This window comes from Zea mays, chromosome 5, assembly GCF_902167145.1.
Source record: "Zea mays cultivar B73 chromosome 5, Zm-B73-REFERENCE-NAM-5.0, whole genome shotgun sequence".
NCBI lineage: Eukaryota > Viridiplantae > Streptophyta > Magnoliopsida > Poales > Poaceae > Zea > Zea mays.
The window spans coordinates 220,181,989-220,198,469 of NC_050100.1; the positions used below are offsets into that span (position 1 = coordinate 220,181,989).

General features: G+C 44.7%; 1 protein-coding gene and 1 pseudogene across 1 annotated transcript; one reads left to right on the forward strand and one right to left on the reverse strand.

The window, feature by feature from the left end:
- Positions 1 to 4,180: 4,180 nt before the first annotated feature.
- LOC100284024 (serine/threonine-protein kinase RIO1) lies at positions 4,181 to 13,955 on the forward strand. Its single transcript, NM_001156922.1, has 12 exons — positions 4,181 to 4,707; positions 5,706 to 5,834; positions 10,448 to 10,540; positions 10,751 to 10,830; positions 10,981 to 11,094; positions 11,226 to 11,299; positions 11,441 to 11,517; positions 12,288 to 12,371; positions 12,467 to 12,559; positions 12,634 to 12,741; positions 12,997 to 13,071; positions 13,306 to 13,955. Exons 1-12 carry the CDS (start codon positions 4,435 to 4,437, stop codon positions 13,702 to 13,704), a joined length of 1,599 nt encoding a protein of 532 aa, NP_001150394.1. The 5' UTR covers positions 4,181 to 4,434; the 3' UTR covers positions 13,705 to 13,955.
- LOC118472122 (uncharacterized) lies at positions 6,327 to 8,861 on the reverse strand (annotated as a pseudogene).
- Positions 13,956 to 16,481: the final 2,526 nt, after the last annotated feature.

Genomic DNA, 16,481 nt, shown 5'->3' on the forward strand with positions numbered 1-16,481 from the left:
TTATTTGCATTTTAATCATTTTTCTTTGTATGCGCATGATTGAGTATCGGATGTTTTGTAGTAATTCTTTTAAAAAAGAAATCCTAGTAATTAATATAATAATTAAGTAGTATAATAACTATTAGTCTAAAACAAGTATTTTATTTATAAATAATTTTGGTGAATTTTTATGAATTTTTGAGCTATCTAAAAATGTATTTCAGAATAAAAAAATAAAAAAACTAAACCCTAATCTAAAACCGGCCCACCAGGGCCCAACTACCACTAACCCTAGCCGCGCGCTGCTCTCTCCCAGCTGAAGCCAGCCGCCGCCGCCGCCTGTGCTTCCTTCTCCCTCCCTAACTCTCTCTCTCTCTCTCCTCTCATCTCTCTCCTATCTCTCTCCTCCCTCTCACCTCTCTCTCTAGCGCGCAGGCGAGCCCCGCACCCCGCGCAGCAGCCCCTGCCCCGCGGCCGAGCCGCCCAGGCCGCGCTGCCGCACGCGCCCAGCGCACACTGACGCCGACGCGCCCAGGCCGACCGCGCGACCCGAGGCCGTAGAGGACGGTGTGCAGCAGTAACACACAGATCCTGAAAATAATCACATTCAAGAGGTTAACAACAATCATTATTTGATTGTAAAAATAAGTACCATAAAAAATTCTAACATCGGTAGTATCATACCTTGAGATCACTGCCTGAGTACCCTTCTGTCATAGTTTCTAGATCAACGTCGTCTGCCATATCTTCCTTGGCTAGTATTACACTAAGAATTTTTCTCCTATTTGATGCATCTGGCAAATTAACCATCAACCTAAAGAAATTATTGCCCCATAAGACTGAGGTCAAAAAACCATTGACAGATGCTGTATTAGGCTATAAACAAACGATAAATCACCTCCTTGGAAGCCGCCTAACAACAGCCTCATCAAGATCAAATGGCTTGTTAGTTGCAGCAAGTACTAATACACGTTCTTTCTCCCTTGTTCTTAGACCATCCCAGTTCACCATAAACTCATTTTTCATCTTCCGCATGGCTTCATGTTCTCCAGGGTTCTCCCGCCTTCCCAACATGCCATCAACCTAAAAACAAGGGCAGGATAAATGAGCAGGAAAGTATGCATCAATATGGGATTGACAACAAACTACAGATATGGTGGTGTCCTGGTACAGTAGAAATAAACAGAAAATGTTCATGAATCACAACAATGCTATAACTTACCTCGTCCACAAGCATAGCAAGCAAGACAGTATGTACCTTTAATTAGACCAGTACGTACCACCCCGTCGCCGGCGGACTGGATGCCGATGTTGAGCGCGGCGGCGGGCGGCGAGAAGAGAGCCGCACATAAAAGGATGCCGACGACCACCGCCGGGAGCCGCCAGGAACTGCCGCACTCCATCCTCGCGGGAGCTCTCTCTCTCTCTCTCTCTCTCTCTCTCTCTCTCTCTCTCTCTCTCGGTCGCGAGGAGTCTCGTGACGGCACGACCTGCCGTTGCCGTCCCTGGCGAGACGAGATTATCTAGTGGCGGGCTGGTTCTCCAACTGCAGTTGCGGTGCGGACTTGCCGCTGTGACTGCCTGGCGGTGCTGATTTACAGGCCAGGGTGGTGGGAGGGGGCCGGGGGGCGTGCGCGTTTTGGTCGTACGAGGCTGCAGAGGGCGAGCGGACGTGGACGCGGACGACTGCGTCGAATTGAAGAAAACGCAATCGGGTCCGTCTTTCGCACGTGTCGCGACGCCAGCGCTGCCGAGCGTGAAACGCGGAGAGAGCCCCAAACCCCACCGCCTTTTAACTAGAAGTAATGCACTCGGCATCTACTATACCAAATTAATTCCATCAAATTGTCCATGAAACATGCGATGATAGTGCATTTATTTTATTGAACCTGTAGATGTTAGTGTATTTGTCTAAAAATTGTATAAGTTAGGGAAATTTTTGGTTTAGGACAAGGATACAATAAAGTATAATTTGAAACAAATAGAACATTCATTACTGTACTTAATACCCCTCAGATGATGGTCTTAGCAGTACGCTGTTGTCAACGATGCTGTAGCATAATTACAAACTATAAAGAAATGGCCTGTCTTTTTTTTCTAGTGTCTAATCTCTTTGGTTTTTATTTTTACTTGATTGCCTCTACTCGATGTTGCACACGTAATTTATTTTGTTATTCAGTTTGCTATTGCAAATAAGCATATTATATTCACAAGGTTGGAAGGTTGTTAGGAAGGAGGATCACTTGCTGCCACCTTATCCAGTGACTGCTCTGCTAAAAATACATAGCCTATAACCATAAATTATCCATAAATTATAAAAAGGTGCGAATTTAAAATGTTTTTGTGCGTCACTACAATACCAAAATTGCTACAATCCTACTGCGGCCGAGCTCGAGGTACGACGGCGTCCAAAATAGCCCAAATACATTTCCCAAGTTGGGTTCGATAGCCGTAGTTCCTAGGCCGCAACTGTGGCCCGAAAGAAATAAGGACACTAGAGTCCTCGAAGCAAGGGTTTCCCTGCCCCTCCCTGGCCTTCCTCTGGTCTCGTCCGTTCTCCTTCTCTACCGCCGCCACAACTCGCTCGCCCCATCTAATCTAAGTTCTTAAAACCTGACCCCTTTTGGACGCCTCTCCGCGCTTCATGGGTCATTTGCCTATCGTGAGCCGACGCGCGTCAGATTCCTTGCTCCGGCCTCGCGCGTCATCGACCGCACGCCGCGTCTGATTCTCTTCTCTGTCTCACGTGGTGGGACCCAACGACATGGGCGAACTGCTTACGGCTTCTCGTTTTTTGCACTCTCTCTCACGCGGCCACCGTTATCTCCATTCTCCTCCTTTCGCACCCCTTTCTAAAAATCCCAAACCCTAAACGACAGTGATTCCTCCTCCTCCAACCCCCGCGGTGGCGACTTGGGTGGAGGTGCCATCCGATTCTTGTGGACGCCCTGGCATCGTCTCGCACCTGGCGGATGGCGCGGGCGACAGGATCACAACACCACCACGACCTCCTACATCGTCGAGGTTACCGGCGCGCGCATCATCCTGCTCATCTACGACGGACCCCAAGTCCGCCTTCTCGAGGTGCACGTCTTTCGCACGCTCGCCTCCATTGATTTCTATCCTCTCCTCTTTTCCCTGTCCGCGTCTTGGACTCCTGGATAGGCAATGCGTCGTCGAGTTCTTGCAGGAGGGACATTAGCTTCTTCGATGTGTTCGCAAGTACGACGCACATATTCATACATGTTTTGCCGCTGACCGCGAGGAAGCCCAGGCCGAGGCCGCTGTCGCGGCGAGGGGGCTGGGCCGGCGGAAGGTCGGGCCGCGGCCGATCCGACGGCAAGACAGCGGCAGCGGCCACCGGGGGAGGCGGAGAGGCGGACGACGGGGACGGTGACGGCGAGGTGGTGGGACTGCAGGGGGACGGCGAAGGAGAAGCCGCGGCGGCGGCGGCGCGCCTCCCGCGCTTGGAGGACGGGGAGGGCTGCTTTCTTGAGGCGGCCATGGTTCTTGACGACGAGGGAGGTGGGGAAGCCGATCTGGATGGGGAGGGGCCCGGCGCGGGAGGGGCGGAGCACGGCGAGGAGGCGGCCGACGCGGCCAGAGGGGCGGTCCTTCGGCGGGCTGGGCATCGGTGGTCGCGCCCGTCGCCGGCGGGCATAGGATTTAGTGCAGTGGCCGCGCTTGCGCACATGCAGTGCAGTGCAGTGTGCAGGCATACACCAACTCCCTCCCCCTGCAGCACAACAACGAGAAGGTCCTACCTAATGCTGGGAATTGAGCAGGATTTAGGATAGAAACAAAAAACTTCTGGCTCATATATTGAACCATATAAAATCAAAATATTACAATCACATAAAATCCATAACTTACTAAATTAAAGATATTAAACAATTCTAACATCATTTGACCACATAAACTCTAAATATCACAACAATATAAAGTCGATAGATTACTAAATTAAAAAAATTAAACAATATAGGTTTTATTGGTCGTGCTGGTCCCAGCCCGATGTATCTATTATGGTCTTAAATAGATGTATTATACCAGCAAATAGAAATCCATTTAGCGTAGGCAGCCCATAAATCAGCCCAACAGCATAGGCAGCCCATCAAAATTAGGTTACCCTCCCCACGCCTCCCACACACACACACTCCCATTCGCTCCCATCCGCCAGGACACTCTTCTCCCCGGCGCAGTCAGGACACTCTTCTCCCCGGCGCAGTCAGGACACTCTTCTTCTCACCGCCGCCAGCACTGCTCTGGGCGCGCGCCGCCTACCCTCCCCTCTTCCCTCCCTCACCTCTCGTCCTCGAAGCAAGGGTTTCCCTGCCCCAGGCTGCCTCTCGTCCGTTCTCCTTCTCTACCGCCGCCACAACTCGCCCGCCGCCCCGCCCTCACCGCCGGCAACGTGACACGACAAGCCCACCCCTTTATTCCTGCAGCTATACTCCGATGGCCCTCGTGAAGTCCGACGCTGAGGAGGAGTGGTCCGACTCTGACTTCGATGATGCCTCCGACTCCGAGGTCGCCGAAGCTCTGGACTGGCTCGACGCCGTGGAGGGCCCTGACGGCTCAGCTCGCCCCCACGTCGCCTTCTCGGCCTCCGGAGGCGGGGCTGCGGCGCGGAGGCCTAACGCACACGGCGGCGTGCTGTCTCGCCCGCTCCAGCCGCTGTCTAACCGGACCCAGAAGCTGGCCTCGCACATTAGTGCTACTCCCTTGGAGGTATTCAACTTTTACATCCGGACTTAGGGCCTATTTTAGCTGTAGAGATTTCAAACACCCCAGATAATACTCTAACTAATTGTTAGTTAACTCACAGCTAGCAATTAGCTCATTAGCTAGCTTAAACCAGCTAACAATTTGTTAGCTGGCTAACTATTAGCTCTAGCTGTTCCAAACAAGGTCTTAGTAGATGGGTTTGCTGAAATATGGTGGCAATCCTGTGGTGTCCGTGACATGGACGCGATGACCTATATAACAATCAGTGGCGAACCTAGGTTTTTTATATAGGGTGTGCTTACAAATCTATATAATGTGCATATAATTTCATATACCCTGCAACATGCAGCACTACATGGCCAAAGCAGTGAAGCTAGATACATTTTATCAGCGAAATAAGTCAAAGTCTAGTCGAGATAAAAAAAACAAATTCAAAAGTATGGTCCAAGTAATGTGAATACATCAGGCATTGCAACCACCACCAGATACATGTCTGAACTCTAAGGATTAAGGAGACAATATCCAACTAGTCAGATCAAGGCGTCGAGCAGACATCTAGGCGTTTGGGGGCACACCGTGTAGTGCCCGTACTGCTGAGAGCAGACATGAAGGCGTCAAGCACGCTGTGCAGGCAGGATGCCGATGTGGGTGCTGACGACCGGGCAGTTGGCGCTTGGGGGCTCGGGTGGCTTGCTCCGTCGACGAGAAGCCAGCGTAGGGTAAGGGATGTCAGGGTCTAGAGGTGGGTCCCTGTTGGAGGTGGGTGGCTTAGGGTGTGCCAGGGCCCACCTGGACCACCCTGTGGGTCTGCCCCTTTAACAGTTCCAAGTTTAGATTCTATGTATGTACTGTATCAGTTTGGAACATGTCTAAAAGGATAGGACACTTATGGTAAACACAATTAAAGCGCTTTAACTCTTGGGAGATTTGCGAATTGAATGAATGCAAATTTGAGAGTTCATGTGGTTTCTGTTGAATGTTTCTTGTCCGGAATGATCCAGGAGTGGGAAGGTAGGATGAACGTTGCGATGTCAAATTCCGTCACAACTGCAATCAGGGATAGCATAAGGGACACAGCTATTGGGAAAATAAGGAACACTGAGAAGGCTGATCGTGCTACAGTGGAACAGGTATGTAAAATGTTCTCAGTTGGCTGTAAAATGTTCTCAGTTGGGTTGTGGTGTTTTTTTACTTGTGCTGTGCTTTCTGGAATCGAAGTTGTTGTCATGCACTTGCACAATCCTGTTGAACCATTCCACCCTTTTAAACCTAGCTAACTTTCCTGTTAAGTGCCCGTCTGCTGCTTGGTTCCTGTTTTGCTTATGCAACAATGAAAGGAATCAAAATTTATTGCATAACTTGGATTTATGATGTACATGATGAATTTGTTTTGGCTCATTTAATCTCATGTAGTCATGTTCTATCTTTGCTGGCAGCATTTCCAAAACCCGAAACCACTTTAGGCCTTGTTTGACACTTTGGGATTCTTTCCCAGGTTGATTCCCCCCCCCCCCCCCCCCCCCCCCCCCCCCCCCCCCCCCCCCCCCACATGGATTGGGTGATTCCAAGCCTTTCACCCAATCCCTTGTGGGATTAAATCCCAAAACCCAATCAACCAATGTTTGTTCGTTTATGCCAGATGGATTATATCCCAAAACCCAAACAACTATGTTTGTTTGTTTATTCCATGTGGATCAAATCCCAAACTTAAATACCAACAAAAGCCAATAAAAGCAACAAAATTTAAGCTATATATATATATATATTAAAAAAATAAGCATGTCATAGGCTCAGTATAAGCTATATTTTGTCCAGAAATTTAAGCATGCCATACAAGTCTTGCAACAACCTTCCTTCAGTTCTATTACATGCTGAGCCCAAACATGGAGAAATGCAACATATATATATAGCTCATACTGGCACATGCAGAGTCAGACCGCTGTGCAGGGCTGTCTCTATATGACCAATATTTCTTGTCTGCAAAGTTTAAATAAGGAATCAAAAGCAGAAATGAACAGATAAAAAATTGAAATTTATGCAGAAAGAAAAACAGCAGGGAACCCATATCAATTAATAAACAGCAGGTCCTCAAAATATGCAAGCGCTTGTTGCTGTTGCTACACTTTTCTTGAGTGAGCACAAATGGAGGCTGATTAACAGCAACAACAAAGAACTGACCAGCTGCAGGGAACCAAGTACAGCTACTCCCAGCCATGGGATTCAGTGTCTCTCTCAAGCAATACAAATGTAGTGCCCCCATTGCATTCATCACCATGCATGTGCACTCACGCTATGCCTGCTTGGAACTAAAAACCATATACATACACACTATATACACGTCAAGCACAGCTAGCTTCACACATTTCGCAAGCACCCAGATCGACGCATGACTAGCAACAAACTAGTACAAGGTATGAAATCGTAGATTATACTTACCTTAGAGCTTATCCATCTTCCGTCTTAATCATAGGAGGGCAGTTTCTGGCTCATCAACACTAAAACTGATAAAGGTCTCTATGTTGTTTGGTATGTCAAACACCTCATCTGCTTTTATCTTCTCATCTGTTGTCACGTTTATAGATCTAAGGACAGAAATGCATCTCTTGATGGAGAAGTCATTACATTGACCAGATTCTATTCCTTTAGCCATCTGTGTAACCTCATCCTCAACTTGTTTTGCTTTCAGACCTAGATATCTCCCAACAAGTCCTTCCAAAGAATCCTTCTTCATCCTCTTTGGTTCCTTATCTTGATTGATTGTTGATGCAGCAGGCCTTCTTGCTGTTATATGTACCCTCTGTTCAGTCCTTTCAATTATAGGATCTTCATCTCGTTCCAATCTTGAATCTTCTTGTGGTTCTTGTTCAATAAGACCTCCCTCGTCCATTCTTGTGGTGTTTACTTGTTCTTCTTCGTTTGAAGCTGTGTTCATTCTTGTCATCTTGTGGCAACTGAGTAGATGTTATGTTCTAGGTCCCTTGAGCAATGTGCCCATCATATAGTTCCCCAAGAGCATCAAAGAGAGGGAAAGACTTCTTTTGAAATTTCTTGGTCCTAGAAAATGTCTAAATAAAACATTGTAGAAAAAGGAATAAAACCAACATGACCTTTTCTTAAGAAAAAGGAATATGGTTCTAAAAGTGATGTAGTCATTTCTATATAACCATCAAAACTTCATAATATATCAAAGAACACAAAGTAGTATAAAGACCACAAAGACAATATACTCTACTATATTGTCTGTGCTGTCCTGTCATTGTTTTTACCTAGTAACGCTTAAATACACATTACATATCATTTTCTACCTCGCCGAATTACCCCTCCCCTGCAACTCAGCTTACAGATCCATAGAAGTCAGCTGAACTAGAACCCTTCAAAGGAAGCATAGTGACTGGTGAGGGTCACCAAACAGCCCTTTTGTTAAGTTTACTCCTATTTGGTAGATCAACAACCAGGTCAAGCCACATTTGTCAGCACTTGTGCACAGCTGCTGTATAATTAGTAGCAAGTGAGCTACTATCGGCATCATCTCCCAACTCATTTGCTAACAACCCAGTTAACTACAGGCAGTCCATTGTATGACATAAGGCATCCACGGCACACCACCGGTGTTCAGTTTTTAGAGCTAGATATTTGTGTAAAATATTGGCACATGAGAATAATATATACCACATGAAAATATTTGTGTAGGAAGAGTGTGAAGTATTGAACTAAACAATCTACATGCTACTCATGTTCATAACGAAAAGAGACTTCTAGAGTTGAAGGATGACTAGGAGTAACTAAAGCTGGAGTTAAAAAACTTACTTTTATGATGTTTTCTCATATTGGTGGATCAACAACAATCATGCATCGTTTCTCATTCCTGGAAACACCACTTTGCTTTCTAGCCTCAACAATCATGCATCGTTTCTCATTCCAGGAAACGCCACTTTGCTTTCTAGCCTCTTTCAACATCTTGTAATCCCTTTTCAATTCCTTCTCTTTTCCTGAATTTGAATCTTGTTGAATGTGACATATTCATGCTTGTTGAATTCAGCAACAATTTTGTTCCAAGCATCTGGACTCCACCCATTTTGAGCCATATATGGAGGTACATTGTGCTCAAACAACAAATCAACAAGGCTCTTCAATTCAGAATTCCATGCTGCTCTCTGAACACCACCTAAATTTCAAAAAATATGAGGGACAATTAATCATTTGAAGTTGAAACACAATAAGAATAACATGTACAAGCTTTTATATTAAATAACATGTACCTCCGCACTTCTTTCATATAAAAGTTGTAAATTATCTATTACGTAAAAACTGTAAGCTATCTATTATGTAAAGGTTGTAAGGTATTTGGTTGAATTAAGTATAAAATAGCTACCAAACAGATCTATTTTTTCCTAATTTAAAAGGCAAAAAGTCCAAAAATAAGAATCCATCTTAAAAAACCAGAGCTAAAAACAAAATCCAAGACACACCCAAAACTATACTACACGAAGCTGCTTAAACAGCTTCAGGCTTATTATGTTCATTCACTTTCTGCTTTTTAACAACGGAAGCACCTTCAGACGTTCAACCAAATAGTGGTAACATCCTGCTGCTACGCAGAAATCCTCATCTAATATATCTCAAGCATCCAGAGAACACTTGATTTCTGAGTTTTACTATCAGGCAAACATACAGTCTTTTTTTTCTATCTGACAAACGGACACTCAGACCGGAGCGGACGAGCTGTGAGCGAAGAAGCTGGCTACGGACGGAGCTGGAGAGGAGAGCTAGAATGGCGGGGGGCAGCGACGGAGAAGCAGGCTGCGGTAGTGGAGTCGGCATGCGAGTGACTCGGCGAGGCTACGAGCGGCGTCAGAGAAAAAGACTAGTAGACTGCGGCAAGGTATGGCGAGAGCCATAGCTGGCCATACTGGCGCTCCGCCGCTGCTCTCCAACCTGCAGGAAGGTCCCGTGCAGGCTCGTCGCCAAGACAATGCTGTCCGGCGACATCCGCCTGTTCCGCTACGCGCTGCCGTCACTTGGGGAGCTTGGCCTCCCCATTGGCAAGCACATCTTCGTGTATGGCCGGATCTACCCACTTCTGCCTCCTGGTGAAGGTACCGAACGAATCTACCCACTTCGTCCTCTTTGAAGTAACAAAGACAGTGAGAGAGAGGTGGAGAGCAGATCTACCCAACTAGAGAGAAGCTTGCCGGAGTAGAGGTTGTCAGCGTCTCGCTTGTGCCGCCGTCCGTCGCTCGTTCGTTTCGGGTTTTTTTCCAAACCATTCGACTCTTGGGTCCGATCCAGGACCTCCTCAAGTCAAAAATTTTTTCCAAACCCATGGGCTAGGATTCCAATGGGCTTAAACAAACACAAAAAATTAGGATCCTGGATTTTAACCTGGATCAGTTCCCCCATTCCAGGCTCAACCTGGCTTGGTTGGGCACAACCGAATGAGGCCTTAGTATTTGATCCAAATGGCCCAAGGGACGAATGCATTACAAACGTGAGCAGAACTTCTCTAGCTGGATATTATAATTATTCATTGATGCAAATTTTCATCAGACCTAATTTCCTTTGTTTTTACTATCCATGGCTTGCTGTATACATACAATTGGGTGGCAGAAGTTTCTTCCTTTATTTAAATGTCGTAGTAGTCTTGTCTTAAAAATAGGTGTGAGTTGGCTTACCGAAATCTAATGAAGGTTATTTCAATTGAACCATTTTCTGAACACTGAATGTTTTTTGTTTGAATATGCAGGCTATTGACCCAAGAACACGCATGGTTTTATTCAAGATGTTAAACCGTGGTGTCTTTAATAACATAAATGGCTGCATTTCTACAGGGAAAGAGGTAGCTTTAAGATACCATATTATAGTGCATATTGGAATGACTTATATTGTGTATCAAGAAACATAATAGATACGCAGCTCTTTCTGTAGATAGAAGATTGAAACTGAGTTTGAGTCTTTGAGATGCTCCTTGACCTGCTAGTTAGAGATCTTTATTTTCCTAATTAAGTATAATTATGAACATGGTCAAATTAATCCTATCTATGGGCAGGCAAATGTCTATCATGCAACAAAGACGGATGGCCAGGAGCTTGCAATTAAAGTCTACAAAACCTCTGTCCTTGTTTTTAAGTAAGATTACAATTCAATGGTTGTTTCCAACTATCGATACTTGTTGAATCCTGATCATGTGGTCATGCTATTTACCTTTTGGTGCTTGTATAAATTATTTGATCTCAAAACGTATGCTTGTTAAGAAACTGTGTCATTTTATTATTGCAGGGATAGAGACCGATATGTCCAAGGAGATTATCGTTTTAGACATGGTTACTGCAAGCATAATCCTCGGAAAATGGTTAAGACCTGGGCTGAAAAGGAAATGAGAAATCTTCTACGGTGGGATTCTTTTAACTTAGGATCAAAGAATGACCTTATCAATTCATTGAATCCCCTGCTAGTCATGCAAATAGGAAATGCATTAGCTCTGATATTTGGATATGCTCATTTCTTTGCTACCCTTGTTACAGAGTGAGGGCAGCTGGAATCCGATGCCCTGCACCATTACTCCTAAGGCTTCATGTACTGGTGATGGAATTCATAGGTAAATTTTGTATTAGTTTTTGCCTACCAGTACCAGATACTTGTCTTCTTACTAATGTTTAATCTGGCAACAAGCTAAGTTTGCTTGCTTTACAAGATAATTGTATTGTTAAATGCACCCTAATAAGTTGATTTTTTATAGGGAAAGGAGGCTGGGCTGCTCCTCGTCTCAAGGACGCTGCTTTGTCAGATGACAAGTTGCATGAAAGTTACTTTGAGGTACATGTTATGTTAGAAAGCACAGGACCTTGCAATTGCTGGATTGATTTTTGTGCCATGCATGTCTGATCAGGGACCCAATATAACTTGTAGGGAGTTTGCTGTATTTCCGCATATCTCTTTGATATAAGGCATAAGAACAAAAAGAAGAGCTGCAAATTTCTATCAGAAGAGTAACATTAGGGAACCTAAGGAAAGATCTCAAACTGTTACATATAGTATTGAACTATTGATAATCCACTTGCATGTTTTAAATTTGAAAACAAAAAACTTTCCTCTAGACCAGTACCTTAGCATACTGACCATAATATTAGTCTTGAATATTTCTTGTTGATTCGGAATTTCGATTGATGATGGTGCAAACAACCTTGTGCTTCACCATTTTCTCACTTATTCCTGGCCCTTATTATTGATTGGTGTACGTTGGGAAAATTGCAGAAGAGTACACTAAAACAAGTGTGGTTGTTGTTTTTATGGATTTGAAAAATAGTTGGATCTATGTAGATAAAACTTTGCTCAGACCGATTTTGTAACGGCAACTTACATTTTTCACCGGTTGCCATGCAAAGTTTATGTGATGTTACTGCTCACATATAATAACCATTTTTAGAAGTTTTAGAGGTGATCCTCCACAACAAGTTATCCCTTGTATTCCGTTGCCGATGTGTGTGCATAGCATTATCTATTTACAATTGATATTTATTTTACTGTTGGATTTCATTGTATGTATTGTTTTCAGTTTTCTCATACTACTTACGGCACCTTTTCAGATAATTACAACAATGCGGACTCTTTACCAAACGTGCAAACTGGTCCATGGTGATTTGAGTGAATACAATATTCTATATTTTGAGGTAGTGAACCTCATATTAAATATACCATTTCCAAACATATTGTACTTTTCAAGTTTACTGTTCCTTATCTCTATCCTGATGTACCTATTGCCTAGGGTCACTTGTATATTATTGATGTTTCACAATCCGTCGATCTTGATCACCCTTCAGCTTTGGATTTTCTGAAGGAAGATTGCTTGCATGTTTCTGTAAGTGAAAGTTGAAGCTTACTTCGCATATATACTCATAAATTTCTGTGACCGATATGTTCAATATTTTGCAGGACTTCTTTAAAAAACGTGGTGTTCCTGTCATGACAGTAACGGATTTGTTTAATTTTGTTATTGATCAAAGCATTTCTGATGAAGATGTTGATGATTACCTGGAAAAGGTACTTTTGTCTTTAAGGGCTATTTGGGAGCAAAAATACCAGAGAGGATTGAAGGGGCTAAAATCCCTTTCTTATTTTAAAATAAATAAGAAAGGAAATTTAGACCCTCCAAACCCCTCCGGTTTTCTGGCTCCCAAACTAGCTCTAAGTATACCACAATTTCATTGTAATGACCACTTTGTAAAAGCTACCATTGTTCTTGCTGCATGACAGGCACAAATCTTGTTGATTAACAATATTGTATTTTAATCACAGGCTCAGCAAAAGATTTTGGAAAATGGTGGTGCGGTTCCAAATGATGATGAAATTACTCCTACAGTCATGGTGCAGGTAAGATTAGTTTAATATTGTCATCTGCTTGCTTGTCAATACCATGAACATTCAATCATTAACATCTTAATAGCACATCCTGCTGATAGAGCTCACTTTCACTTACTATGTTTTGGCTGCAGTGCATATGGCATGATTTCTCCCACACTAGTTTCAACGATGCGTATTTTATTTTGTTCTTTTTATTGTATCAAATACCATGAGTAATACTAATGTAATGATTTCTTTGCATAGACGTTGGACTACGTGAAGCAATGTGAGGCAGATATTGTCAACATGTCAATAATGCAACGTTCATCCTCTGGCTATGAGCCAACCGCAGATAAGCTTTATGACCAACCATTGTTAGGGTTTGTGCGGACTAAAAACACAAACACTGAAAAGGAGCAAGGACAACCGGCACGAAACTTAGTTGAGGTTGAAGAAGACGAGAGCGAATCTTGCTTGAGTTCTGATGAAGATGATTCGTGGCACGAGGATGATCCTAAGGTGGGACCCGAGGAAAGGAAGGCTGCTCGGAAGGAAAACAAGAAGAAAGTGAAGGAAGAGAAGAGGGAGGCCCGCAAGACCAAGATCCCAAAAGCTGAGAAGAAGAAGAGGAAGAAAATGGCGAAGGCAAAATGCAAGCGGTAGCGAATATCTATGAACAATCCAGTAGTTAACTCCGTCAGTAGAGATGGATAACTTCGTCGTGAATCAAACAAGATGATGGATAACTTCATTGTGAATCAAACAAGATAGCCTTTATGAGGGAGTGCAGGTTGGAAGTTTGGTTCACAGCGCTACTTTACACATCACAAGATTATTCACGATGTTTTCAACCTTTTTGTTCGTTTCAATTTTGTAGAGAACTACTGTACGTAATGTGACCACATATATGTTTATCTTGAGTGGAACCGTATAGTATTTTTTAGAGAAGAGTACAAATGGTACTTTGTGCCGCTGGATTCTTTGACCTAGTGCAACTTAATTAGGGTCCACTTCATGGTGCGTTACTGTTCTTCAACCATGGGTTTGTTCATTCGTTTCTGTGAGGGTTCCGATTTGTTACTCTGCGCATTGATCGAGTGTGGTGAATTAAGCTAGCGTGTGGCCGTGCAAAGCAGTGTGTAACACAATTGTGGTGGCAGGCATGCATGCATGCATGAATGAATGGGATTGTCGAACCTAAAGAGTAAAAGGTTCTGCTATGTGTTATTCATATGACTGCCGATTAGTGTATTTAGTCTTGCTACCCTGCAGCTCTTACATGTCTTCACCTTGCCACATCGAGCTGATCCTGTCAGAGAAGCTTGGAAGAGCCTGTGAAGAAAGAGGTATTTCACACGCTCATCGAATGCCATCGAGATATTTTCTGAGGACCTTGTTTTGTTCTTATTTTTCAGAGCAGTTTTGATTTCGGTTCTTATTATGATGATATATGCCCTGTATTATCCTTCCGTTTTTAGTTTAAGTAAAACTATACTGAGCTATCTCCAAGCGCAACCGTCTTCCTGGTGGATTTCTCCCGTTCTTGCTGCTTCCATGTGACTAGCGTACCCTGTCGTCCGTCGTCGTCCAGTCCAGCTACACCTACACACAGGACAGGACCCCCCTGCCTGCTTCACCAAAGGCGACATGTACGTACGTAGCGAATCAGGCGCCAGATCTGACGCACAGGCACAGCACGCAGAAAGAAAGAAAAGGTCGGACGTGCACGCGCCCACCCTGGCAGTGGCACTAGCTGCTGCTAGTATTTTTACTGTTCTCATCACTGTGCGGCCAACGTGCGACATATACATGCCCATCCATATATATGCATCATGCAGTCAACATGCGTGTTTGTTGTTCTCACTTCTCTCGGCCGCCGGATTGACGACGATCTATCAGTTCCTGGAAGGTTTCCATTATTCTCCTACCACACGTCATCTTCATTTATTCTTGTCCATGCATGCACTATATATATATATACGGCGCTGCTAAAATGCACCTAGGTGCATTCTCTATATTGAATGCACCCAGGCATTTTCGCGCGCCTCCTAGCCTCCCGCCGCCGCCGCGCGCATCCCTTTCCCCGCGCCGCCGCCGCCTCCTCGATGCTCCTCCCCTAAATCTCACCGCCGCCGAGCGCCTCCCTGTCCTCGCGCCGTCGAGCGCCTCCCTTTTCTCGCGCCGCCGCGCGTCTCCCTGTCCCCGCGCCGCCGCGCGCCTCTCTGTCAGCGTGTCTCTGTCCCCCGCATTTGAATAACTCTGAGAAATTTTGTTAAAAAATATGATTGCAACTGCTGGTCTGATGTAATTGCAACTGCTGGTCTGGTGTGATTGCAACTTCTATATAACTATGTCCAAAAATCTATTAAATAAACAAGATTGCAACTGCTGGTCTGATGTAATTGCAACTGTGGGTCTGGTGTGATTGCAACTTCTATATAACTATGTCCAAAAATCTATTAAACAAACAAGATTGCAACTGCTGGTCTGGTGTAATTGCAACTGTGGGTCTGGTGTGATTGCAACTTCTATATAACTATGTCCAAAAATCTATTAAACAAACAAGATTGCAACTGCTGGTCTGGTGTAATTGCAACTGTGGGTCTGGTGTGATTGCAACTTCTATATAACTATGTCCAAAAATCTATTAAACAAACAAGATTGCAACTGCTGGTCTGGTGTAATTGCAACTTCTGGTCTGGTGTGATTGCAACTTTTATATAACTATGTCCAAAAATCTGTTAAACAAACAATGATTGCAACTGCTGTCTGGTGTAATTGCAACGACTGGTCTGGTGTGATTGCAACTGCAAGTCTGGTGTGATTGCAACTTATGTGAAGAGGTTGAGTCGTTCGTAGAGAAAGAGGGGCGTGGGCGGGAAAGTGAAAAAGTTCTGTCGGGAGCGGGCGGGAGCGACGAAGACGTGCGGGAGGGACGAAGACGGACGAAGACGACCTGGGTGGGACGGTTGGCTCGGACCTGGCGCGTAGGTTCGGCCTGGGTGCATTCTCTATATTGAATGCACCCAGGTGTAATATATAAAAACAGTATATATATATGCTTGGCTCTATCTAGACGTACGATGATGTTCTTGGTTCTTGGACCTTCCCAAATGCCACATATTCTTTCGCGAACTAGTCATGCACTGCGTGATTGATTGCCCTGACGAATGCATCCAGGCCCATTGCGTCCAGTTGACCATGCTCCAGCTGGTGAATGGTTTCCTGCATGCACGAAGGCTAGCTTGTACGTGCAGACACTACCGGAATTCGGCTCTTTGCTGAGTGCCGGCGGCTTTGCCGAGTGCTTTTTATCGGGCACTCGGCAAAGCCGACTTTGCCGAGCGCCGCACTCGGCAAAGTCCTACGCTCGGTAAAGAGCTTATTTACCGAGTGCAGGACACTCGGCACAGCCAAGCACTCAGCAAAGACTGCTTTGC

Bases quoted from the DNA above. Each gene is read 5' to 3' on its own strand.
- LOC100284024 (NM_001156922.1), top strand. From the start codon at position 4,435: ATGGCCCTCGTGAAGTCCGACGCTGAGGAGGAGTGGTCCGACTCTGAC. The intron at 10,541-10,750 runs GTAGCTTTAAGA...ATCTATGGGCAG, and splicing joins GCATTTCTACAGGGAAAGAG to GCAAATGTCTATCATGCAAC. The intron at 11,300-11,440 runs GTAAATTTTGTA...GATTTTTTATAG, and splicing joins ACTGGTGATGGAATTCATAG to GGAAAGGAGGCTGGGCTGCT.